The sequence below is a fragment of the Pristiophorus japonicus genome, chromosome 11 (genome assembly GCF_044704955.1).
Source record: "Pristiophorus japonicus isolate sPriJap1 chromosome 11, sPriJap1.hap1, whole genome shotgun sequence".
In the NCBI taxonomy this organism is placed as follows: Eukaryota; Metazoa; Chordata; class Chondrichthyes; family Pristiophoridae; genus Pristiophorus; species Pristiophorus japonicus.
Genome location: NC_091987.1, coordinates 72812451 through 72837489, shown reverse-complemented (window position 1 = coordinate 72837489; position 25039 = coordinate 72812451). Strand labels below are relative to the sequence as shown.

The 25039-nt window shown below is 45.1% G+C and overlaps 1 protein-coding gene across 6 annotated transcripts in view; it reads right to left on the bottom strand.

Annotated features, from left to right (window-relative positions):
* Positions 1 to 25039, bottom strand: part of spag17 (sperm associated antigen 17) — a 564758-nt gene that overhangs the window by 70095 nt on the left and 469624 nt on the right. For all 6 annotated transcript variants that reach the window (XM_070893521.1, XM_070893526.1, XM_070893524.1 and 3 more), the window contains 2 exons: positions 15171 to 15296; positions 13734 to 13859 (listed from right to left, as the gene is read on the bottom strand). In XM_070893521.1, the coding sequence (XP_070749622.1) occupies positions 13734 to 13859; positions 15171 to 15296 (252 nt within the window). The remainder of the gene's footprint in view (positions 1 to 13733; positions 13860 to 15170; positions 15297 to 25039) is intronic.

Here is a 25039-nt window from a genome sequence, read left to right as displayed (position 1 = left end):
GAGGGATAGGAAATTGCCCCCTTCTTTATGGCCCGTTACCACCTCTAATGGGGCGGTAAGGCCTTTCCGCCCGTGGGCAGGACCGACCCATCCGCAATTGCCTCCGAGCCGGGGACAGTGGGAATGGGATTCCGCCACACCCCGTGTTTTCACCCCGCTGACCCCTAGGAAGCTGCCAGTGGCTAGGCGGCATGTCCGCCCTGAAGGGGAAGGGCCCACTGCCGCAGCCACCATTTTGTTTTAATTGTCGGCCGACTCCTGACAATGGCGGCTGCTGGTTCGGCCGAACCCCTTGCTGGTGGCCCAGTGGGTTCCACGTCAGCCTTGCAACGTCCCTCCCCTTTAAGTGAAGGGTCGGAATGTTGCGACGCATCAGCGCGATGCGGCAAGTCCACTTTGCGCTGAGGTCATCACCGCCCCGCTCCCTCACAAACTCACCCCTACACCATCTCAAACAGCCGAAGTTTCCAGCTCTTCCCTCTGACTCCCGCTGGGCGGTAAATTTCCTATTAATTCAAAGTGCCCTCCCCAATTTCCCACTGAGGGCAAATTCGGCCCCAAGATTTGCCGAGTGAAAAGAATGTTAAGGAATGCTGGAATTTCAGTTTGTGTGAAAGATTGTGTTACAGTTTTCCTGACCATGAATGTTTGAGAAGTTACAGTATTCCTTTTGTCTGAAAGTCTGTCTTTTTTTAAAAAGTGCCTGTTATGTTTGCTTTAGCTCTACCCACTTTTCTGAGCGTAGAGCTAAAAGCCGTTTAACTCGATACTGCTTATTTGAAAGATCGAAGATAAGCTAATCTCAACACAGGTTAGTTGCTGTGAATTATAGGGAGCTGGCAAAGGCTTTAAACTAGTTAGATGGAGGGAGGGATCTACAGGAAATGGAACCAGTCTAGATATAAACAAAACAGGAAAAGAGAGCATAGGAAATAATAAAGTAAGAGAATACATTGATTGCAAGGGAATAAATAGTGTTATAGAACAGAAGTCTAAACAGATGGTTAAAAATAAAGTGATAGGAAATCCTATTAAAATGACAAACTATCTGTACTGCAATGTGCACAGTGTCCATTATAATACAGGAAGCTGGAGGCAATTATGCGTTAAGAGGAATCAGAAATAGTAGGGATGACTGAGACATGGCTGAATTAAACATTGCAGTGTAACATATTTAGAAAAGATAGGGAGGGGAAAAAGGGGAGGTGGAGTAGCTGTACTAATTAGGGATAATATAATGGCAGTAGAAACAAGTGAAGCAGCTATTAGCAATATTAGCAAGACAGAAATACAATTCATATGGATAGAGATAAAAGATAATAAAGGATCAATCACACTAATAGGTGTAGTCTCTAGACCACCTCATAGTGGAAGGGAGGTGGAGGAAGAAATATACAGACAAATTAGGGAAATTAGTAAAAAACAAAAAATAATAATCATGGAGGATTTCAAGTACCCTGATTTTAATTGGACAGAAGAAGTAGGTGAAGAGGATAAGGTAATAAAGTTAATACAATGTGTACAGGACTCTTTTCTAACCCAGTATGTAAATAGCCCAAGGGAGGATTCGCTATTGGATCTAGTAATGGGGAATGAACCAGAGCAGATAAGAGAAGTAAAAGTAGGGAAGCATTCAACATTCAGGAAGGATAAAATAATAGGAAAAGGAGGTGGGGTAGCATTGCTGGTTAAAGAGGAGATTAATGCAATAGTTAGAATGGACATTAGCTTGGATGATGTGAAATCTATATGGGTAGAGCTGCAGAACACCAAAGGGCAAAAAACGTTAGTGGGAGTTGTGTACAGACCTCCAAATAGTAGTAGTGATGTTGGGGAGGGCATCAAACAGGAAATTAGGGGTGCAGCAGTTATAATGGGTGACTTTAATATGCACATAGATTGGGCTAGCCAAACTGGAAGCAATACGATGGAGGAGGATTTCCTGGAGTGCATAAGGGATGGTTTTCCAGACCAATATGTCAAGGAACCAACCAGGGGGGAGGCCATCTTAGACTGGGTGTTGTGTAACGAGAGGGGATTAATTAGCAATCCCGTTGTGCGAGGCCCCTTGGGGAAGAGTGACCATAATATGGTGGAATTCTGCATTAGGATGGAGAATGAAACAGTTAATTCAGAGACCATGGTCCAGAACTTAAAGAAGGGTAACTTTGAAGGTATGAGGCGTGAATTGGCTAGGATTGATTGGCGAATGATACTTAAGGGGTTGACTATGGATGGGCAATGGCAGACATTTAGAGACCGCATGGATGAACTACAACAATTGTATATTCCTGTCTGGCGTAAAAATAAAAAAGGGAAGGTGGCTCAACCGTGGCTATCAAGGGAAATCAGGGATAGTATTAAAGCCAAGGAAGTGGCATACAAATTGGCCAGAAATAGCAGCGAACCCGGAGACTGGGAGAAATTTAGAACTCAGCAGAGGAGGACAAAGGGTTTGATTAGGGCAGGGAAAATGGAGTACGAGAAGAAGCTTGCAGGGAACATTAAGACGGACTGCAAAAGCTTCGATAGGTATGTAAAGAGAAAAAGGTTAGTAAAGACAAGCGTGGGTCCCCTGCAGTCAGAATCAGGGGAAGTGATAACGGGGAACAAAGAAATGGCGGACCAGTTGAACAAGTACTTTGGTTCGGTATTCACTAAGGAGGACACTAACAACCTTCCAGATATAAGAGGGGTCAGAGGGTCTAGTAAGAAGGAGGAACTGAGGGAAATCCTTATTAGTCGGGAAATTGTGTTGGGGAAATTAATGGGATTGAAGGCCGATAAATCCCCAGGGCCTGATGGACTGCATCCCAGAGTACTTAAGGAGGTGGCCTTGGAAATAGCGGATGCATTGACAGTCATTTTCCAACATTCCATTGACTCTGGATCAGTTCCTATCGAGTGGAGGGTAGCCAATGTAACCCCACTTTTTAAAAAAGGAGGGAGAGAGAAAACAGGGAATTGTGGACCGGTCGGCCTGACATCGGTGGTGGGTAAGATGATGGAATCAATTGTTGGGGATGTCATGTCAGCGCATTTGGAAAGAGGTGACATGGTGGGTCCGGGTCAGCGTGGATTTGTGGGAGGGAGGTCATGCTTGACAAGTCTTCTGGAGTTTTTTGGGGATGTTTCCGGTGGAGTGGATGGGGGAGAACCAGTTGGTGTGGTGTGTTTGGACTTTTGGAAGGCTTTCGGCGGGGTCCCACACGGGAGATTGGTGTGCAGAGTTAAAGCACATGGGATTGGGGGTAGTGCGCTGACATGGATTGAGAACTGGTTGTCAGACAGGAAGCAAAGAGGAGTAAATGGGTACTTTTCGGAGTGGCAGGCGTTGACTAGTGGCATGCTGCAAGGTTCTGTGCTGGGGCCCCAGCTGTTTACATTGTACATTAATGATTTAGACGAGGGGATTAAATGTAATATCTCCAAATTTGCGGATGACACTGGGTTGGGTGGCGGTGTGGGCTGCGGTGGGGGGATGCTGTGAGGCTGCAGAGCGACTTGGATAGGTTGGGTGAGTGGGCAAATGCATGGCGGATGGGGTATGGTGTGGATGGATGTGGGGTTGTCCACTTTGGTGGTAAAAACAGAGAGACAGACTATTATCTGAATGGTGACAGATTAGGAAAGGGGGAGGTGCAGCGAGGCCTGGGTGTCATGGTACATCAGTCATTGAAGGTTGGCATGCAAGTACAGCAGGCGGTTAAGAAAGCAAATGGCATGTTGGCCTTCATAGCGAGGGGATTTGAGTACAGGGACAGGGAGGTGTTGCTACAGTTGTACAGGGCATTGGTGAGGCCACACTTGGAGTATTGTGTACAGTTTTGGTCTCCTAACCTAAGGAAGGACATTCTTGCTATTGAGGGAGTGCAGCGAAGGTTCACCAGACTGATTCCCGGGATGGCGGGACTGACCTATCAAGAAAGACTGGATCAACTGGGCTTGTATTCACTGGAGTTCAGAAGAATGAGAGGGGACCTCATATAAACGTTTACATTTCTGATGGGTTTAGACAGGTTAGATGCAGGAAGAATGTTCCCAATGTTGGGGAAGTCCAGAACCAGGGGTCACAGTCTAAGGATAAGGGGTAAGCCATTTAAGACCGAGATGAGGAGGAACTTCTTCACCCAGAGAGTGGTGAACCTGTGGAATTCTCTACCACAGAAAGTTGTTGAGGCCAATTCACTAAATATATTCAAAAAGGAGTTAGATGTAGTCCTTACTACTAAGGGGATCAAGGGGTATGGTGAGAAAGCAGGAATGGGGTACTGAAGTTGCATGTTCAGCCGTGAACTCATTGAATGGCGATGCAGGCTAGAAGGGCCGAATGGCCTACTCCTGCACCTATTTTCTATGTTTCTAAGCATCTAGTCAATAGTGACCATAATATAATATGCTTTAAGATGATAATTGACAAGGACATAAGTATGATGAAAACCAGGGTCATAGATTGGAGCCAAGCTAATTTTGCGGGGCTGAAAATAGAACTTGGGAAAATAAAATGGACAACAATATTGGCAAAAAACAATGTAGAACAGCAATGGGAAGCATTTAAAACGCTGTTCAACAGAGTGCAGGAACAATATATTCCGCGAAAAGGAAAGAACAAACTAAACACTAATGAGACTCCATGGATGAATAAAGCCATAAGGGAACAATTGAGGGTAAGGAAAGAGGCATACATTAAATACATAGACAGCAGGGGAGTGCACGATAAGGGTGAATACGAAAAGATTAGGAGAGGTCAAAAAAACAATTATGAAGGCAAAGAGGAACTATGAAATTAAATTATCAAGGAACATAAAACAAAATAGTAAAATATTTTACAGGCGCATCAATAAAAACGGAAGTTTGGATGGGAATAGGGCCATTAAGGGATAGACAGGATAATACTACAGATAAAAAAAGAGAAATGACAGAAATATTAAATAATTATTTTGCTTCAGTATTTACCAGGGACATAGAACAGGTGGACTTGACATTAGATGATGAGATTAGTTACGAGATAAGTGCATCTAAAATAAAAAAAGGGGGATATATTAAATAAACTAATCAATTTCAAAGAGGATAAAACCCCTGGTCCAGGTGGCTTGCAGCCACGCATTTTAAAAGAATCTAGGAGAGTGAGAGCAGAGGCATTACCACACATATTTAATAATTCATTAGAAAAAGGTGTAGTGCCAGAGGACTGGCGGATAGCTAACGTAATACCTATATTTAAGAAGTGGGATAGAACATGTCCAGAGAATTATAGACCAGTCTGCTTAACATCGGTGGTAGGAAAAATAATGGAACCCCAACTAAAGGATAAAATAGAAGCCAAAAATATAATAATGAATAGTCAGCATGAATTTCAAAAGGGAAAGTCTTGCTTGACCAAACTCATTAATTTTTTTTGAAGAGGTAACTGTAGATATCATCGTCATCATCATAGGCAGTCCCTCGAAATGAGGATGACTTGCTTCCACGCCAAAAAAGGATGAGTTCACAGATGTTTCAATGAAGGACCTAATATTGCAGGTCCTGAATTACATCCTGAACTGTAGACAATGGTAATGCAGTAGATGTAATTTATCTAGATTTTCAAAAGGCTTTTGATAAGGTACCCCATAATAGACTGATGAACAAGGTCAGAGAATGTGGAGTCAGGGGACAAGTAGCAGAATGGATTGCTAGCTGGCTTCAAGATAGAAAAGAGTGGAAGCCTCGGCACAGGCCCCAGGAAGATATTAAAGGATATTGGACAAAGTGCTTATGCCAGAAGGCTTTTATTAAAGAACTGTTTCCCAAAGATTGGGAGTTTGAGACATATTGTGTTTCATTGTTTGCTGAAAAGAAAACAGCAGCCTGTTTGTGTTAATGTCTGGAACAGACCGAGGTTTCTGGGCAACAATGACCAGGAGAGAAAACTCATCCCAGGCGATTGGCAGGATTGTTCAGTAATGGGAAACCACTTAGCCCAAGGTTGGGTGGGAAGCAGAAACCCATCACCGGCCATTTACGGCATTACCTAGATGAGATAGCCCCGAAAGGCGGGAAACCGAACAAAGAACTGCCATTAAGTCCCAGACCCAGTAGAAGCAGAAGCCATCAGGAGCCATCAACAGAATACACGAACGTAAGATCTGGGATGATGGGCTATTTAGACATTCACCCCAGACAAAGGAAATACTCTATTTTGGCAGGAAGAAGCATGGACTGTAACATATAAGAGAAGGCAGTTTGCTGCCATTTCTCTCTCTTCGCTTCAAGAGCTGTGCACTCCATCAGGGACGGAGAGGAAAATCTACCATCGAGGGACCAAGAGCCTCTACCTTCGGAAGTACTGTGTTCCTAACACAGATGAGGCTGCACACAGGGAGGATAAAGTAACAATGACCTCAGTCTTTAATAAGACACTCCAGAGTGAGAAACAGGTCTTATGGGCCGGCTTATATACAGTGCTCCCAAGGGATGCTGGGATCCCTTGGGACTCCAGGAGATGAGCTCCCTGGTGGTGGAACATGGGAGTGCATGCTTTACAGATACACAACATCATTCCCCCCCACCCCCCCAAAGTCAAAGTGAAAACTATTCACAATGTGAGGCTGTTGGGAGTCTTTCTTTCCCTGGTGGACCGCCTCGGTACAAATGTCTGTTCTGGTGTGTTGGCTGTGCCCTTGCTGGGCTGGCGTGCTGTTGGCCCTGCAGGGCTACTAGGTGAGCCTGGCCTTACTGGGCTGTTGGGCATGATGGGTTCGATTTCCTGGTCCGACGTAGTGTCGTTGATCCTTTGGGTGTGTGTTGTGGGCTCGATAAAGGTGATGTCTGCTGTGGGTTATTCAGGGCAGTCTGTGAACCGCAGCCTCGTTTGGTCCAGGTGCTTTCTGCAAATTGGTCCATTGTCTAGTTTGACTACAAACAGCCTACTCCCTTCTTTAGCTATCACCGTGCCCGGGATCCACTTGGGACCATGTCCATAGCTTAGCACATACACAGGGTCATTCAGATCAATTTCCCGTGACACAGTGGCGCGACCATCATTTACATTTTATTGCTGCCGCCTGCTCTCTACCTGATCATGCAGGTTGGGGTGAACCAGCGAGAGTCTGGTTTTAAGTGTCCTTTTTATGAGTAGCTCAGCCGGGCGCACCCGTGAACAAGTGGGGTCTCGTGCGGTAGCTGAGCAGTACTCGGATCAGGTGGGTTTGGAGTGAGCCTTCTGTGACTCATTTAAGGCTCTGTTTGATGGTTTGTACTGCCCGCTCTGCCTGCCCATTGGAGACTGGTTTAAACAGGGCCGAGATGACATGTTTGATCCCATTGGTGAAACATGGCCCATTGTCACTGACCAGTATGTCAGGCAGGCCGTGGGTGGCAAACATGGCCCTCAGGCTTTCAATGGTGGCGGTGGTGGTGCTTCCCGACATTATTTCACATTCAATCCATTTTGAAAAAGCATCCACCACCACCAGGAACATTTTACCGAGAAACGGGCCTGCATAGTCGACATGGATCCTCGACCATGGTCTGGAGGGCCAGGACCACAAACTTAGCGGTGCCTCTTTGGGCGCGTTGCTCAACTGAGCATATACGCTGCATTGTCGTACACAGGACTCTGAGTCAGAGTCGATACCGGGCCACCACACATGGGATCTGGCTATTGCTTTCATCATTACTATACCCGGGTGTGTGCTGTGGAGAAACGTGATGAACGTTTCCTTGCCCTTTTTTGGTAGCACTACGCGGTTACCCCACAACAGGCAGTCTGCCTGAATGGACAGCTCGTCCTTTCGCCGCTGGAACGGCTTGATTGGCTCTTGCATTTCAAGGGGGATTCTGGCCCAGCTCCCATGCAGTACACAGTTTTTTACTAGGGACAGCAGAGGATCTTGGCTGGTCCAAGTCCTAATCTGGCAGGCAGTGACAGGTGATTTATCATTTTCAAATGCTTCCATGACCAAACAACAAGTTTGCGGGCTGCGCTACAATCAGCAAGTTTGCAGGCCGCGCTATTTCCACCCCCGTGGTGGGCAATGGTAGCTGACTGAGAGCATCCGCACAGTTCTCCGTGCCTGGCCTGTGGCGGATGGTATAGTTATACGCTGATAGCGCGAGTGCCCACCTTTGTATGCAGGCTGAGGCATTAGTATTTATCCCCTTGTTTTCAGCGAACAGGGATGTGAGGGGCTTGTGATCGGTTTCCAGCTCAAATTTGAGGCCAAACAGGTACTGATGCGTTTTCTTTACCCCGAACATACACGCCAATGCCTCTTTCTCAATCATGCTGTAGGCCCTCTCGGCCTTAGACAAGCTCCTGGAGGCATAGGCGACAGGTTGCAACTTCCCCGCAACATTAGCTTGTTGTAATGCACTTCCAACTCCGTACGACGACGCGTCACATAGAAACATAGAAAATAGGTGCAGGAGTAGGCCATTCGGCCCTTCGAGCCTGCACCGCCATTCAATGAGTTCATGGCTGAACATGCAACCTCAGTACCCCATTCCTGCTTTCTCGCCATACCCCTTGATCCCCCAAGTAGTAAGGACTACATCTAACTCCTTTTTGAATATATTTAGTGAATTGGCCTCAACAACTTTCTGTGATAGAGAATTCCACAGGCTCACCACACTCTGGGTGAAGAAGTTTCTCCTCATCTCGGTCCTAAATGGCTTACCCCTTATCCTTAGACTGTGACCCCTGGTTCTGGACTTCCCCAACATTGGGAACATTCTTCCTGCATCTAACCTGTCCAAACCCGTCAGAATTTTAAACGTTTCTATGAGATCCCCTCTCATTCTTCTGAACTCCAGTGAATACAAGCCCAGTTGTTCCAGTCTTTCCTGATATGTCAGTCCCGCTATCCCGGGAATCAGTCTGGTGAACCTTCGCTGCACTCCCTCAATAGCAAGAATATCCTTCCTCAAGTTAGGAGACCAAAACTGTACACAATACTCCAGGTGTGGCCTCACCAAGGCCCTGTACAACTATAGTAACAACTCCCTGCTCCTTTACTCAAATCCCCTCGCTATGAAGGCCAACATGCCATTTGCTTTCTTAACCGCCTGCTGTACCTGCATGCCACCCTTCAGTGACTGATGTACCATGACACCCAGGTCTCGTTGCACCTTCCCTTTTCCTAATCTGTCACCATTCAGATAATAGTCTGTCTCTCTGTTTTTACCACCAAAGTGGATAACCTCACATTTATCCACATTATACTTTATCTGCCATGCATTTGCCCACTCACCTAACCTATCCAAGTCACTCTGCAGCCTCATAGTATCCTCCTCGCAGCTCACACTGCCACCCAACTTCGTGTCATCCGCAAATTTGGAGATACTACATTTAATCCCCTCATCTAAATCATTAATGTACAATGTAAACAGCTGGGGCCCCAGCACAGAACCTTGCGGTATCCCACTAGTCACTGCCTGCCATTCTGAAAAGTACCCATTTACTCCTACTCTTTGCTTCCTGTCTGACAACCAGTTCTCAATCCACGTCAGCACACTACCCCCAATCCCATGTGCTTTAACTTTGCACATTAACCTCTTGTGTGGGACCTTGTCGAAAGCCTTCTGAAAGTCCAAATACACCACATCAACTGGTTCTCCCTTGTCCACTCTACTGGAAACATCCTCAAAAAATTCCAGAAGATTTGTCAAGCATGATTTACCTTTCACAAATCCATGCTGACTTGGACCTATCATGTCACCTCTTTCCAAATGCGCTGCTATGACATGCTTAATAATTGATTCCATCATTTTACCCACTACCGATGTCAGGCTGACCGGTCTATAATTCCGTTTTCTCGCTCCCTCCTTTTTTAAAAAGTGGGGTTACATTGGTTACCCTCCACTCCATAGGAACTGATCCAGAGTCTATGGAATGTTGGAAAATGACTGTCAATGCATCCGCTATTTCCAAGGCCACCTCCTTAAGTACTCTGGGATGCAGTCCATCAGGCCCTGGGGATTTATCGGCCTTCAATCCCATCAATTTCTCCAACACAATTTCCCGACTAATAAGGATTTCCCTCAGTTCCTCCTTCTTACTAGACCCTCTGACCCTTTTTATATCCGGAAGGTTGTTTGTGTCCTCCTTAGTGAATACCGAACCAAAGTACTTGTTCAATTGGTCTGCCATTTCTTTGTTCCCCGTTATGACTTCCCCTGATTCTGATTGCAGGGGACCTACGTTTGTCTTTACTAACCTTTTTCTCTTTACAGATCTATCGAAGCTTTTGCAGTCCGTCTTAATGTTCCCTGCAAGCTTCTTCTCGTACTCCATTTTCCCTGCCCTAATCAAACCCTTTGTCCTCCTCTGCTGAGTTCTAAATTTCTCCCAGTCTCCGGGTTCGCTGCTATTTCTGGCCAATTTGTATGCCACTTCCTTGGCTTTAATACTATCCCTGATTTCCCTTGATAGCCACGGTTGAGCCACCTTCCCTTTTTTATTTTTACGCCAGACAGGGATGTACAATTGTTGTAGTTCATCCATGTGGTCTCTAAATGTCTGCCATTGTCCATCCACTGTCAACCCCTTAAGTATCATTCGCCAATCAATGCTCGCCAATTCACTCCTCATACCTTCAAAGTTACCCTTCTTTAAGTTCTGGACCATGGTCTCTGAATTAACTGTTACATTCTCCATCCTAATGCAGAATTCCACCATATTATGGTCACTCTTCCCCAAGGGACCTCGAACAACGAGATTGCTAATTAATCCTCTCTCATTACACAACACTCAGTCGAAGATGACCTCCCCCTTAGTTGGTTCCTCGACAGCCAATGCGTCTCCTCAGCTGCACAGCTGCACAGCAATCTGGAGGTCCCATGTCGGCCGCTTGCTGGCTTTTAAATGGAAAAACTGTGCACGCGCGATAATTTGAATGGGCTGCACACCCAAAAAGAAATTAGCGGGAACATTGGATGCAGCACTTGAAAAATCAGAGATGAATAACCAAAATAAGGGATACTTTATTCTGCTGTAATTCGTGCCATGCATAGTCAAATAACGCAATGTCCTGGAAATTCCGGCCTCCCCAGGTCCGTACGGAGTGTCTATGGACCCGGGAAACTATCGCAAAAGCCGGTTTTCAGCGCACAATGCGTATGCCCTGAAAACTGGAGCTTGACAAATCCTCCGCATCTTGGGAGCGAGGACATTTAGAAACAGAAAATAGGTGCAGGAGTAGGCCATTCAGCCCTTCGAGCCTGCACCACCATTCAATGAGTTCATGGCTGAACATGCAACCTCAGTACCCCATTCCTGCTTTCTCGCCATACCCCTTGATCCCCCTAGTAGTAAGGACTACATCTAACTCCTTTTTGAATATATTTAGTGAATTGGCCTCAACAACTTTCTGTGGTAGAGAATTCCACAGGTTCACCACTCTCTGGGTGAAGAAGTTTCTCCTCATCTCGGTCTTAAATGGCTTACCCCTTATCCTTAGACTGTGACCCCTGGTTCTGGACTTCCCCAACATTGGGAACATTCTTCCTGCATCTAACCTGTCTAAACCCGTCAGAATTTTAAACGTTTCCATGAGATCCCCTCTCATTCTTCTGAACTCCAGTGAATACAAGCCCAGTTGATCCAGTCTTTCTTGATAGGTCAGTCCCACCATCCCGGGAATCAGTCTGGTGAACCTTCGTTGCACTCCCTCAATAGCAAGAATGTCCTTCCTCAAGTTAGGAGACCAAAACTGTACACAATACTCCAGGTGTGGCCTCACCAAGGCCCTGTACAACTGTAGCAACACCTCCCTGCCCCTGTACTCAAATCCCCTCGCTATGAAGGCCAACATGCCATTTGCTTTCTTAACTGCCTGCTGTACCTGATGTACAGCCTTCAATGACTGATGTACCATGACACCCAGGTCTCGTTGCACCTCCCCTTTTCCTAATCTGTCACCATTCAGATAATAGTCTGTCTCTCTGTTTTTACCACCAAAGTGGATAACCTCATATTTATCCACATTATACTTCATCTGCCATGCATTTGCCCACTCACCTAACCTATCCAAGTCACTCTGCAGCCTCATAGCAAGGGCAAGATTGCAGAATTTACCCATATCTTGACCAGTAAATGTCCTCAAAATTCTTGCGCCTGATAACAGCAGGCGCATAGCCTACTTTTGCAGGCGCTAGAGTTTAAAAACATACAAAAATATAATAAAATTAAAATTAAAAAAACTCATTTTATTGTTTAAAAACCCTGCCCACTAAGGTGAGTTTATTTTTAACCCTAATTACAACACTTTAAAAAAAAAATCAAAAAATATATATTTTTTCTAAGGCATTCATTAACTTTAATTTTAATTAATTTTAATTATGTGAGGTGTGATTTTTATTTTTTATTATGGAGTTTAGTTTGTTTGGTTTTTTCCCCGCATCAATAGCAATGAGAGCTTGTAGATATGGAGTTCTCATTGCTATTAATGAGAATGCTGTGGAATACTGTACCTGATTGGTTGAGCAGTCACACGTGACTGCACCTTCTGTGTGGAACCTGGAGGATGGGAGCGCGCTTCGCAGCATGGGAAGAGAAGGCCTCCCCAACGGAATCCCATGCTCCCCCGGGACCATCAGGTACTTTCGTAGATATTTTTCAGGTCGGAGGCATCTGCCCCCAGGAAGCCACCGACCGCAATTTCTGGGCCAATATGTTCATTTTTGCATTATTAATTTTATATTAAGGACCATTCCCCACTGCTAAAGGCCAAGGCATTTAAGGCTGGACGTGCTCCGCTTGCCAGATTGGGTCAGGCTTCTCTGTCGGTGTCCAGAGTGCACGCTATAACTATTTAAAGCAATTTAAATTCACTGTGCTTCTTGGAGGACCCTTATCCCATTTTGTTATGCCCCAGCACCTGAATCGCCACGTGCTAAACTCACCCGGTAACTAACAGACAGGAAGGGCCCTTCATCAGTGCTATTTAAAGGGATACTTTCAGGTTAGTGGTTGGTTTGTCATTTCAGGCTGCTGGTTGACTTTTGGGCATTTTTTGGTCTGTTTTCTGACCCTGGAAAGTTCAGCTTAATTGCTCAGAAGAAGATTTAGCTGGTGTTGCACTGTTGTTGGCTGCCTTATAAAAATTTTGACTGTAGTCACTGGTGATCTGATCGGGCTGCTTTCAGAGCTGGAGGAGGAGGAATCAAGGAAGACAGCAGAGAGCAGGAACAGTCGACACAAGAGGGAGAAGGACGGCACTGTGCAGGAGGCCATATCTAATGCGGGTATTCAGGCAGCACTTCGCCCACATGAACTTCATTGAGGAGCAATATATAAGGCATCTTCATTTTACAAAGGAGGCTGTCACCGAGCTATGTCACCTGCTGCAGCCACAACACGAGCCTCACTCCAGGTCATTGGACAGTAATTTTTATGCCACGGGCTCCTTCCAGGCTACAGCAGATGACATCAGAGATATATCTCAGTTCGCAGTCCACCGCCGCATGAGGGTGGTCACCGAGGCTCTCAACACCAGGAGGAACACCTACATCTCTTTCCACATGATTGCCATCTTAGGTTGTTTCTCTTTTGTTCCCTAATCATGCTGTGTTGTCCAACATCTTTTTGTTTTTGATTCACATGTACCTCTAATTTCATTGTTACCTTCTGTTTACCCTCTTTTCAGTTAATCTTCTGTCAGGTACACCGTTTATACATTGAGGAGCAGTAGTCTTATGTATTCTCATCAACAGTACGGTAGGATTCACGAATAAATTACAAAATACTTTACCTGTTGTGGAATATTGAGACTGAGAATTCACTGCCTGTTGTGTTGGGTTATCTGATCTTTTGAGGCTGCATGTATCTGTCCCTGTTGCATGAGCTGCAGTTGGGTATGATGGTGTGTAAGTAACACCTGATGAAATAAAAAAAAGTTAGTGATGCTTATCAGAGAGAAGAGACTCTTATCCTATATATCGGTCAGTTTGCAGAGACCAACAGTTCTTTTTGAAACCACATTTTTCCTTTTCTTTATTTCAAAACTACTCATCTTTGCACGAACCTTTCAGCAGATCGTATGGATAAGCACAAGTGATTTACGTGTGCATCTAATATCTTTGTTGCCTCCTGTTTATCCTCTTTTTAATTAACCTTCCGTCAGGTACACGCTTTATTCAGTGACGTCAATCAGTTGTTCCCTTTGATTGCTACCTGGTTTTCTGTATCGATAAATTGATTTGTTTTATCCAACCACCACCACTGTTCTCCCAGATCCCAATTTCTTTCTGGTGTGGTTTATAAGTCTCTTTAGGACAGAGATCTCCTCGTAATTCCTCCTTGCTTTTTAAAATTTATTGTGACCACAAAGACTTTATGCTATTTGGGAGGCTTAGAAAGATAGAGCTCGCTCATCAGCAAGCATTTTCCTGATGTAATTACTTAAATTCTGGTTTGAATAACTCTCGAGAGAGTCTCATTTCTACTATATCGAATGTGTTGATGGTGATTGATCTTTGGCAGCTGTCTGCCTCAATGATTCTTATTAATTTCAGAAGTTTGAACGCAAGAGATCTACTTCTATGAGTTTTCATTAATTTGTTCATTAAATATTCATACTTTTGTTACTTTCCACTTAAAACAAATGTTGGAATCAATATTTTTCCCCTATATAAATGCCTTGCCACCAAAATTAAACAGATAAATTCCCAGAGTGCCACAGACCCAATGCAGCTGCTAACTACTCAACAACATTTAAAAATCAATATTTTGCCAAAAGTTATATTTCTAGATAAATAAATAATGCACATCGTTATTGGTGAATAAAGCCACAAGTTTAAATCCCAGCATCAGCCTTCAATAAATAAATGGCCCTGAAAACATGATTATGATGCTTCTAATTTTAAAATATTGTACCTTCTGACTTACTGTGAGCAACTCCACAAAAGGTTTGTGTATATGTTCTAGTTTATTTTTTCCCTTAGCTCCTTGGAACATTTAGCATATGTATGCTCTTCAAGGTTTATTTTAGCAGTTTAACTATCTGCATTGTTACCTTGGTGGATTCCCATTTTCCAACATTTGCAAAGCCAATATAGAAATACAGAAAAATAAAATTAATGTCTGTGTGAAAAGACTGGCTGTGGCCAATGTGCAGCAAGTAGCAGTAGTCTTATGTATTCTCATCAACAGTACGGTTGATTCACAAACATATTACTAAATACATTACCTGTTGTGGAATATTGAGACTGAGAATTCACTGCCTGTTGTGTTGGGTTATCTGATCTTTTGAGGCTGCATGTGTCTGTCCTTGTTGCATGAGCTGCAGTTGGGAATGTTGGTCTGTTAGTAACATCTGACAAAATAAAAATGTTAGTGATGCTTATCAGAGAGAAGAGACTGTTATCCTATATACCTGTCAGTTTGTAAGTTTGTAGAGATGAACAGTTCTTTTTAAGACCGCACTTTTCCCTTTTCCTTTATTCAAAGCTATTCATTTTTGCACCAACCTTTCAGCAGATCAAATGGATAAGCACGTATGATTCACATGTGCCTTTAATAGCTTTGTTCCCTCCTGTTTATCCTTAGTTAACCTTCCGTCAGGTACACCATTTATTCATTGATTTCAATCAGTTGTTCCTTTTCATTGTTGCCTGTTTGTCTGTTTTATCCAACTGTGACCACTATTCCCTCAGATCTTGATTTCTCTCTGGCGTTTAAAAGCCTCTTCAGGACAGAGATCGCTTCGTAATTCCTCCTTGCTTCTTTAAATTTACCTTAACCACAAAGACTTTTGGGGGGGGGAAATTGTGTAGCTCCTCGTTTGGCGAGGCGGGTTTTCCTGCGGCAGGCCCAGAAGTCTTGCCCTGCTTGCAATATTGGGGTTACCGCCGAGAGTGCGCTCCATTCCTCTGTGGGGCGCGAGCAGGGTGGAAGCACAGGGAGAGGAGTGCAATGCTACGCATTGGGATGCGTAGCACTGCCACGCAGAAGGGGCTTTCCCCTTCATTAAAGGAGTGGGCCAAGCTGCAGACTCTGCAGGTCCTTACATAAGAACATAAGAAATAGGAGCAGGAGTAGGTCTGCTCCGCCATTTAATACGATCATGGCTGATCTGATCATGGACTCAGGTCCACTTCCCTGCCTGCTCCCCATAGCTCCTTATCCCCTTATTGTTGAAGAAACTGTCTATTTCTGTTTTAAATTTATTCAATGTCCTAGTTTCCACAGCTTTGAGGCAGCGAATTCCACAGATTCCATAGGCTGGTGCTCCCACATTCCCCCACTTCTTCTCTTTGCCTCTCTGCAGGCCTTATCTGGGTAACATTTGATCCAAAGTTGTATGAATGTTCTCACTTTCCACAGAGTGATAGTTAATGTCCACAATTGCTTGATTCAAACTCTGTTGCTGTTGAAATCCTGTATTCCATTTCCGCATTTCCTTCTTCTGAATAGCTGCATGATTATCATATCCATTTTCACTTATGTCAACCTTCAACTTTTGATGTTTTCGACTGAATTCCATGCTGTTTACATTCAGAAATGTAAACTTGCAATCGGTGTCTTTGACTAAGTCTGTTGCCCTCTGCACAGTTTTTAACAATTTCCCCTGCTTTGTGAGAGAAGTGTAACAACATAGAGTAAAGGATGACGGAAATGTTGAATAGTCAGTCGAGAGACCCAGTCCTTCTCTCAGTTCACCCTTCGGAACTGCTGTAATTTCCTATCTCAACATTTGCAATGCTCCAACTTCTATTTCGCATCCTTTAAGATCATGTTTATAACTCCCACATTTGAGCTTTTCACTGAACATCTCATCAGTTCTGAAACAGCCCATTCCTACAGAAACTTGAAATGCTTCTGAACAAGCTTCTCCCACTGCTTTCATCTCTGACTGTTCAGTAACTGCTCTTCGTGCATCTGGGATGCTGGAGAACTGTCTCTGAAGAAGGGAATCCCCTTCCTCCAGGAGCACCTCAACCTTCATTTGCCCGGCAGACCCTGTGTCAATTATCCTTCCACACATGCCTCAATAAGGGTATGGCCAACCCTATCCTGAAGTAAGGGTCCTAAAGAAACGACATCTGTGATTGAAGTGCGGCATCCGCCTCACCTGCGGAATCTACCCCTGACCTTGTTAATTTTCAAATAAAGCAATGTGACTGAGTACTGTAGACTTGAGTAAGTGTGACCTTCGTCTCTTTATTCTGACTCCAGAGTGCTGGCACAGCATGGGAGGCCTGCTTATATGCAGTGCTCCCAAGGGATGCTGAGATCCCTTGGGACTCCAACAGATGCGCACTCTGGTGGCGGTAGAATGCTGGTTACAAGGTGTTGCACACATAACATCACTCCCCCCCCCAAAGTCAATAATACACTTACTTACACGGTGAGACGATCTGGGGCTTTCCACTCCCTAGTCGATTGTCTCAGTACAAAGGTGCAGGTGAGTTGGTTGGGCCTTCGCTGGGCTCCTGCGTAGCTGGCCTTGCTGGGCTGCTGGGGATGATGGGTTCAGCTTCGTGGTCAACCATGATGTTGGTTAGCACTTGTGTGTATCGGAGGGTCGAAGTTGGTGGTGTCCTCTTCAGGTTGCTCGTGGCTCTCTGTGAATCGCAGTTTGGTTTGGTCCAAATGCTTTCTGTAAGTTAGTCCATTCGCAAGTTTGACCTCAAATACCCTACTCCCTTCTTTGGCTACAACACTGCCAGCAAGCCATTTAGGACCATGTCCATAGTTGAGTACAAATACAGGGTCATTGACTTCAATATCGCATGACAAATTTGCGCGATCATGGTACATGCTTTGTTGATGCCGCCTGCCCTCGACATGATCATGCAGATCAGGGTGGACTAGAGAGAGCCTTGTTTTGGGTGCCCTTTTCATCAGCAGTTCGGCAGGAGGAACCCCGGTGAGCGAGTGGGGTCTTTTGTGGTAGCTGAGCAGGACTCTGGAGAGACGGGTCTGCAGGGAGCCTTCCTACACGCGTTTCAAGCTTTGTTTGATGGTTTGGACTGCCTGTTCTGCCTGGCCGTTAGATGTGGACTTGAACGGGGCAAATGTGACATGCTTGATCCCATTGCGGGTCATGAATTCCTTGAATTCAGCGCTTGTGAAGCACGGCCCATTGTCGCTGACAAGGACATCAAGCAGGCTGTGCATAGCAAACATGGCTCATAGGCTTTTGATTGTGGCAGTGGACGTGCTTACAGACATTATTACACACTCAATCCATTTTGAGTAAGCATCCACAACAACCAAAAACATTTTGCCTAGAAACGGGCCAGCGAAGTCAACGTGGATCCTAGACCATGGTTTGGAGGGCCATGACCACAAACTTAGCGGTGCCTACCTGGGTGCATTGCTCAGTTGAGAGCAAGTGTTGCATTGACGCACGCAAGACTTCAAATCTGAGTCGATGCCGGACCACCACACATGGGATCTGGCTATAGCTTTCATCATACCGAGGTGGGTAATGTGTAGGTCGTGTATGAACGTTTCCCTGCCTTTTTTAGGCGAAACCACGTGATTACCCCACGAAAGACAGTCCGTCTGTATGGACATTTCGTCTTTGCGCCGCTGAAACGGCTTGATCTCTTCATGCATCTCCGCTGGGATGCTGGTCCAGCTCCCATGGAGGGCACAGTTTTTTTTACAAGGGACAGTGAAGGATCCTGGCTGGTCCAGGTCCTAATCTGGCGGACCGTAACGGGTGACTTTTCATTTTCAAAAGCATCTGCCAGTTACAGGGATCAGCTCTTTAGTGTAAGTTTTCAGCTTGGTATGAATAGGGCTCAGCTTGGGCCTTTGTGCCTTGTTGCACCACAGACGCTCGAAGGCCTTTTTGCTCATGATAGACTGAATTGCGCCCGTGTTCAGTTCCATGGATACTGGAATTCCGTTCAGTTCAACTTTTAACATGATCGGTGGACATTTCGTGGTGAAGGTGTGTACCCCGTACACTTCTGCCTCCTCGGTTCGAGTCTCTAGTTCAGTTTGATATGCCATGGATCGGTCTTCCTCTGCAACGTGGTGGTTTGCAGGGTTTGCAGCTTGTTTGCACATTCTCTGGATGTGTCCCATTGTTCCACAGCCTTTGCACACATAGGGCCCAAGTTTCCACACGAAAAAAAACGGGCGCCCCTCCGAGCTGGGCGCCCGTTTTTCGCGCCTAAAACGGCGCCTAAAAAAAAAATCGCGATTCTGGAGCGCTTTGCAGCTTCTTGTCTGCCCCTGGCGCGGCAGAGGCGGAGGAGGGCGGAGCCTACACTCGCGCCGATTTTGTAAGTGGGAGGGGGCGGGTACTATTTAAATTAGTTTTTTTCCTGCCGGCAACGCTGCGCGTGCGCGTTGGAGCGTTCACGCATGCTCAGTGTGAAAAAAACATTGGCACTCGGCCATTTTTGTAGTTCTTTGTAGCTGTTTAATTTTTGAACATTTTTTAATAAAAGCACATTGCCATCAGCACTGAGGCTTCTTGCAGCCTTCTCACTGTCTTCTCCCCCCTCCCCCCCCCCGGGAACGAACGGCTGTTTCCTCCCCCCACCCCTCCCGCTCAGCGGCAACGAACGGCTTTCTCCCCCACACCCCAATCCCCTCCCGCTCAGCGGCAACGAACGGCTGCAGAATTCTCCCTGGCTGAAGCACTTTCACACAGGTAGGAAGATGTTTTATTTAATCTTTTCTTTGCTTATAAATGTTTATTCAGGTTGGATTTATTTGTATAATATTTGTAGAAGTATAAATAAGGATTTATTGTAGAATTTAATGAGTTTCCTCCACCCCCCCTCACCCCCCACCTCGTTCTGGACGCCTAATTTGTAACCTGCGCCTGATTTTTTAATGTGTAGAACAGGTTTTTTCAGTTCTACAAAAATCTTCACTTGCTCCATTCTACTTTAGTTTGGAGTACGTTTTCACTGTAGAAACTTTCAAATCAGGCGTCAGTGGCTGGACACGCCCCCTTTTGAAGAAAAAATTCTGTTCCAAAGTAGAACTGTTCTACCTGACTAGAACTGCAGAAAAAAAATGTGGAGAATTGCGATTTCTAAGATAGTCCGTTCTCCACCAGTTGCTCCTAAAAATCAGGCGCAAATCATGTGAAAACTTGGGCCCATAGTATTTGAAGTGGCATTGATGGGCTCGTTGATCACCTCTGCAGCGCCAACAAGGTGTTAATTGTCTCGCATTCACACTTGATGGCGGATTCTGGGTCATCTGAGGTCGTGCAGCTGCCGGCGTGTATGTTCTGCCATATGCATTCCTGCCTGAAAACAACGTTACTTTGTGTAAAGTACTTGTCGATGCATCTTTATGCTGCAAAATTTGTTTGGTGTTATCGCTGGTGGACATAAATGCCTGAGCTATCGTTATGGCTTTGCTCAGGTTCGGTGTTTCAACAGTCATTAGTTTGTGAAGGATAACATCATGGCCAATGCCAAGCACAAAAAAGTCTCAGCATTTGCTCCAGGACTCCATCGAATTCGCAAAGTGCTGCAAGGCGCCTTAGTTCGGCGACGTAGCTCGCCACTTCCTGGCCTTCAGACCGCTGACATGTGTAAAATCGATACCTTCGGATTTAGGTGCTCCCAGACCAGCGTACACAGTTCTTCATACGATTTGGTTATTGGTTTCACCGGAGCAAGAAGATTCTTCATGAGCCCATAGGTTGTTGCCCCGCAGTCGGTGAGGAGGATCGCTCTTCATTTGGCAGCGTTCTCATTCCCTTCCAGCTCGTTGGCCATGAAGTATTGGTCGAGTCGCTCCACGAAGGCTTCCCAATCATCACTTTCGAGAATTTCTCCAGGATACCAACAGTTCTCTGCATTTTTGCGTGATGGTTCGTTATCTATTGTTCATCGCCAGTTGTTATGTCTCAAATAAAGCAATGTGACGGAGTACTGTAGACTTGAGTAAGTGTGACCTTAGCCTCTTTATTCTGACTCCAGAGTGCTGGCACAGCATGGGAGGCCTGCTTATATGCAGTACTCCTAAGCGATGCTGGGATCCCTTGGGACTCCAACAGATGCGCTCTCTTGTGGTGGTAGAATGCCGGTTACAAAGTGTTGCATACATAACAGACCTCACCAACTGAACCAAGGTATCATTCCTGTCTGTGACTCTAGCTTCTCTTTCCTGATTCTTCAACTTTTCTTTTCATTTTTCTAATTCTTTAGCCAGTCTATCCCTGTCCTCCATCAACTGATGGGTCGGGATCCAGGCACCACCTGGTCCTGCTCCTTTCATACGACTCATCCCGGGATTTATCCACTCAGACCCTTCTGCCTTCCATCGCTGTAACCCATCTCACTTCCATGACTGGGATACCTGCAGCTCTCTGATACAAGCTTTCTACCCTTGCCAACCATTTATCAAAATTATCGACCCTGCCCCAGGCATCTACTTGCAGAATTACTGAAGGGGGTAGGAGAGTCAAAATGATCTCCCTATGTGTATCATCCCTGTAGTGACTGATATCAATCCAATTATTTCCCAAACTTTTACACAACTGGAATATATGTTCCCCTGCTTCGCTGGGTCCTTCCCCTGGTAATAATGCAAGCCGCTTTATTAACTGTGGCCCTGAGTGAGCACCAAAGATTGCAGCTATTATTCTACCAAGCAGGGACCTGGAGGTTGTTTCAAAACTGACTACCTCTCCCCAGTGACTCCCTAAAGCTCGCAGAATCATGTGAATCCTCTGTTTCTCTGATATGTCCCCTGATTGCGACCATCCCAGAATATTACACCACTATTCGGCAAATTTATTAAGATCGTGAAGCGGTGCAGGTCCCACTTCACTAAGGATAGCTCTCATGTCCTGTAACTTTACCCCTCCTTGCTCATATCAGGAATCCCCCAAACCACTTAAGATTAGTGTTCCCTTCACGAGCTCTATAGGGAGTAGCGGAATCATGATCCTGCTCTCGCCTTATCCGCCCGAACGTGCTTCACCCACTCTCCGCATTACCGGAAGGTCGTGTGTAATGTTGTGGAGTGTGAAGCATCTGAGGAACCGAAGAGGCATCTAACTGCTCCGCATCCGTACCTAACATTGCCACGCGAACCACATAGGTTCAAGGCTCCGAAATCAGAGAAGACAAAGGAGTTGTGGATGGGAATGGTGGGCATTCTCCCTGTCCCTTAATCCCCCTTTCAAATCTCAGACCCGGGGAATCCTCCAAATACCACCCGGCTTTATCAATTGCTGTCTCCACTGGGCAACCTAATACCACCATCTGCTGCAGCTTAAATATTCCTTGCTGTCTCCACTGGGCAACCTAATACCACCATCTGCTGTAGCTTAGATTTTCCTTTCTCTAGATCTTGATTATGGTTCTGTTCATCAGCAAGATGCTGATCCAGCGTGAGAACGGTCCTGGCTGCCCTGAATGCCTGAAATCACTAATTCTCTATTTCTTTACTCACTACTGTTAATTGTGCTCTGAGTTTTGAGACGCCCCTATCTCTAGCCTCAGCCTCTTCTTCTAACTTTTCATCCCCAGCATTATACACTGCAACACTAATGCTTTTCGCTTTTTATCACTTTTTAACCCAAACACTTTCATCTTTTTTAACTGGACACTCTCCACTCAGGACTGTCGTGTCTCTCTCCATCCTCCTGTCACTGTTTCCTGCCCTATACCGTAAAGTCCCCCTTTCGACTCAATCCACTCATTAAGAAATGACCGGACCTGAACTGGAATATTCCCTGATCCTCCCATTACTACCATCACGACAACTAAGAGAATGATGTGTGGGAAACACTTCTTCGAAAAACGCAGCCAACGAAGTTTTGAAAATCATGTCGGGGTCACCAATATGTTGTGCAGCTTTCTTGCTCTTTTCGCTTCGTTGCTTTAAACGTCGAATTACACACACACTCAGTTGTAGTAAAGGCAGAATCGGGTCTTTTATTTAAACATTCATACTAAACAATCCCAGTATGAATGCTACTGAGACACAAACACTTCACAAGCCAACTTTCTGTTTGCTCCGATTCCAGTGGCTACTTGTGAGGCACACACCTTCCAAATGTCCAGTGCCTAGTGTCTAATGTCTGTGTGTTAAACTCTCATCTTTATACCAAAAAAGCCTTTGAACTCTTGTTTCCTTGCATAGTACAGACAGACAATTAATATGCAGGCGATGTAGATTCAAATGGCATTGTCCTGAAATCACGGCTAACTGCTTTCTGAATTACTATACACAAATCAGATCATTTAACATACAGACAATGTCATCAGGTTATTATTCACAAAGTAACAAGTTACACTCAAATACTCAACATACAGATAAATGACCAGCTCCAGTCATTTCAATGGCTAAATGGCACCATATCGTCTAGCAGCCTGTTTTAATCCAATCTTGAATCTTCCAATTTTTAACCCTTTCAATATCTCCAGACCGCGCCGGAGCTAAGCGTTTCAGAAATGCGGGCTTGTGCTCCGACATCCTCTACCGTAAAGACTGATACAAAGTATTTGTTCAGAGTTTCTGCCATCTCCATGGAACATAGAAAATAGGTGCAGGAGTAGGCCATTCGGCCCTTCGAGCCTACACCACCATTCAATATGATCATGGTTTCTCTCCATACCCCTTGATCCCTTAAGCCATAAGGGCCACATCTAACACCCTTTTGAATATATCTAATGAACTGGCCTCAACAACTCTCTGTGGTAGAGAATTCCACAGGTTCACAATTCTCTGAGTGAAGAAGTTTCTCCTCATCGCGGTCCTAAATGGCTTACCCCTTATTCTTAGACTGTGACCCCTGGTTCTGGACTTCCCCAACATCGGGAACATTCTTCCTGCATCTAAGCTGTCCAATCCCATCAGAATTTTATATGTTTCTATGAGATCCCCTCTCATTCTTCTAAATTCCAGTGAATATAAGCCTAGTCGATCCAGTCTTTCTTCATATGTCAGTCTTGCCATCCCGGGAATCAGTCTGGTGAACCTTCGCTGCACCCCCTCAATAGCAAGAATGTCCTTCCTCAGATTAGGAGACCAAAACTGTACATAATATTCAAGCTGTGGCCTCACCTGTACAACTGCAGTAAGACCTCCCTGCTCCTATTCTCAATTCCTCTCTCGCTATGAAGGCCAACATGCCATTTGCCTTCTTCATCACCTGCTGTACCTGCATGCCAACTTTCAATGACTGATGTACCATGACACCCAGGTCTCGCTGCACCTCCCCTTTTCCTAATCTGCCATCATTCAGATAATATTCTGCCTTCCTGTTTTTGCCACCAAAGTGAATAATCTCACATTTATCTACATTATACTGCATCTGCCATGCATTTCCCCACACATCTAACCTGTCCAAGTCACCCTGCAGCCTCTTAGCATCCTCCTCACAGTTCACACTGCCACCCAGCTTAGTGTCATCTGCAAACTTGGAGATATTACATTCAATTCCTTCGTCTAAATCATTAATGTATATTGTAAATAGCTGGGGTCCCAGCACTGAACCATGCGGTACCCCACTAGTCACCGCCTGCCATTCTGAAAAGGACCCGTTTATTCCCACTCTTTGCTTCCTGTCTGCCAACCAGTTCTCTATCCACATCAATACATTACCCCCAATACCATGTGCTTTAATTTTGCACAGCAATCTCTTGTGTGGGACCTTGTCTAAAGCCTTTTGAAAGTCTAAATACACCACATCCATTGGTTCGCCCTTGTCCACTCTACTAGTTACATCCTCAAAAAATTCTAGAAGATTTGTCAAGCATGATTTGCCTTTCATAAATCCATGCTGATTTGGACCGATCCTGTCACTATTCTCCAAATGCGTTATTACATCTTTAATAATTGATTCCAACATTTTCCCCACTACCGATGTCAGGCTAACTGGTCTATAATTCCCTGTTTTCTCTCTCCCTCCTTTTTTAAAAAGTGGGGTTACATTAGCTACGCTCCAATCCATAGGAACTGATCCAGAGTCCATAAGAATGTTGGAAAATGACCACCAATGCATCTACTATTTCTAGGGCCACTTCCTTAAGTACTCTGGGATGTAAACTATCAGGCCCCAGGGATTTATCGGCCTTCAATCCCATCAATTTTCCTAGCACAATTTCCTGACTAATA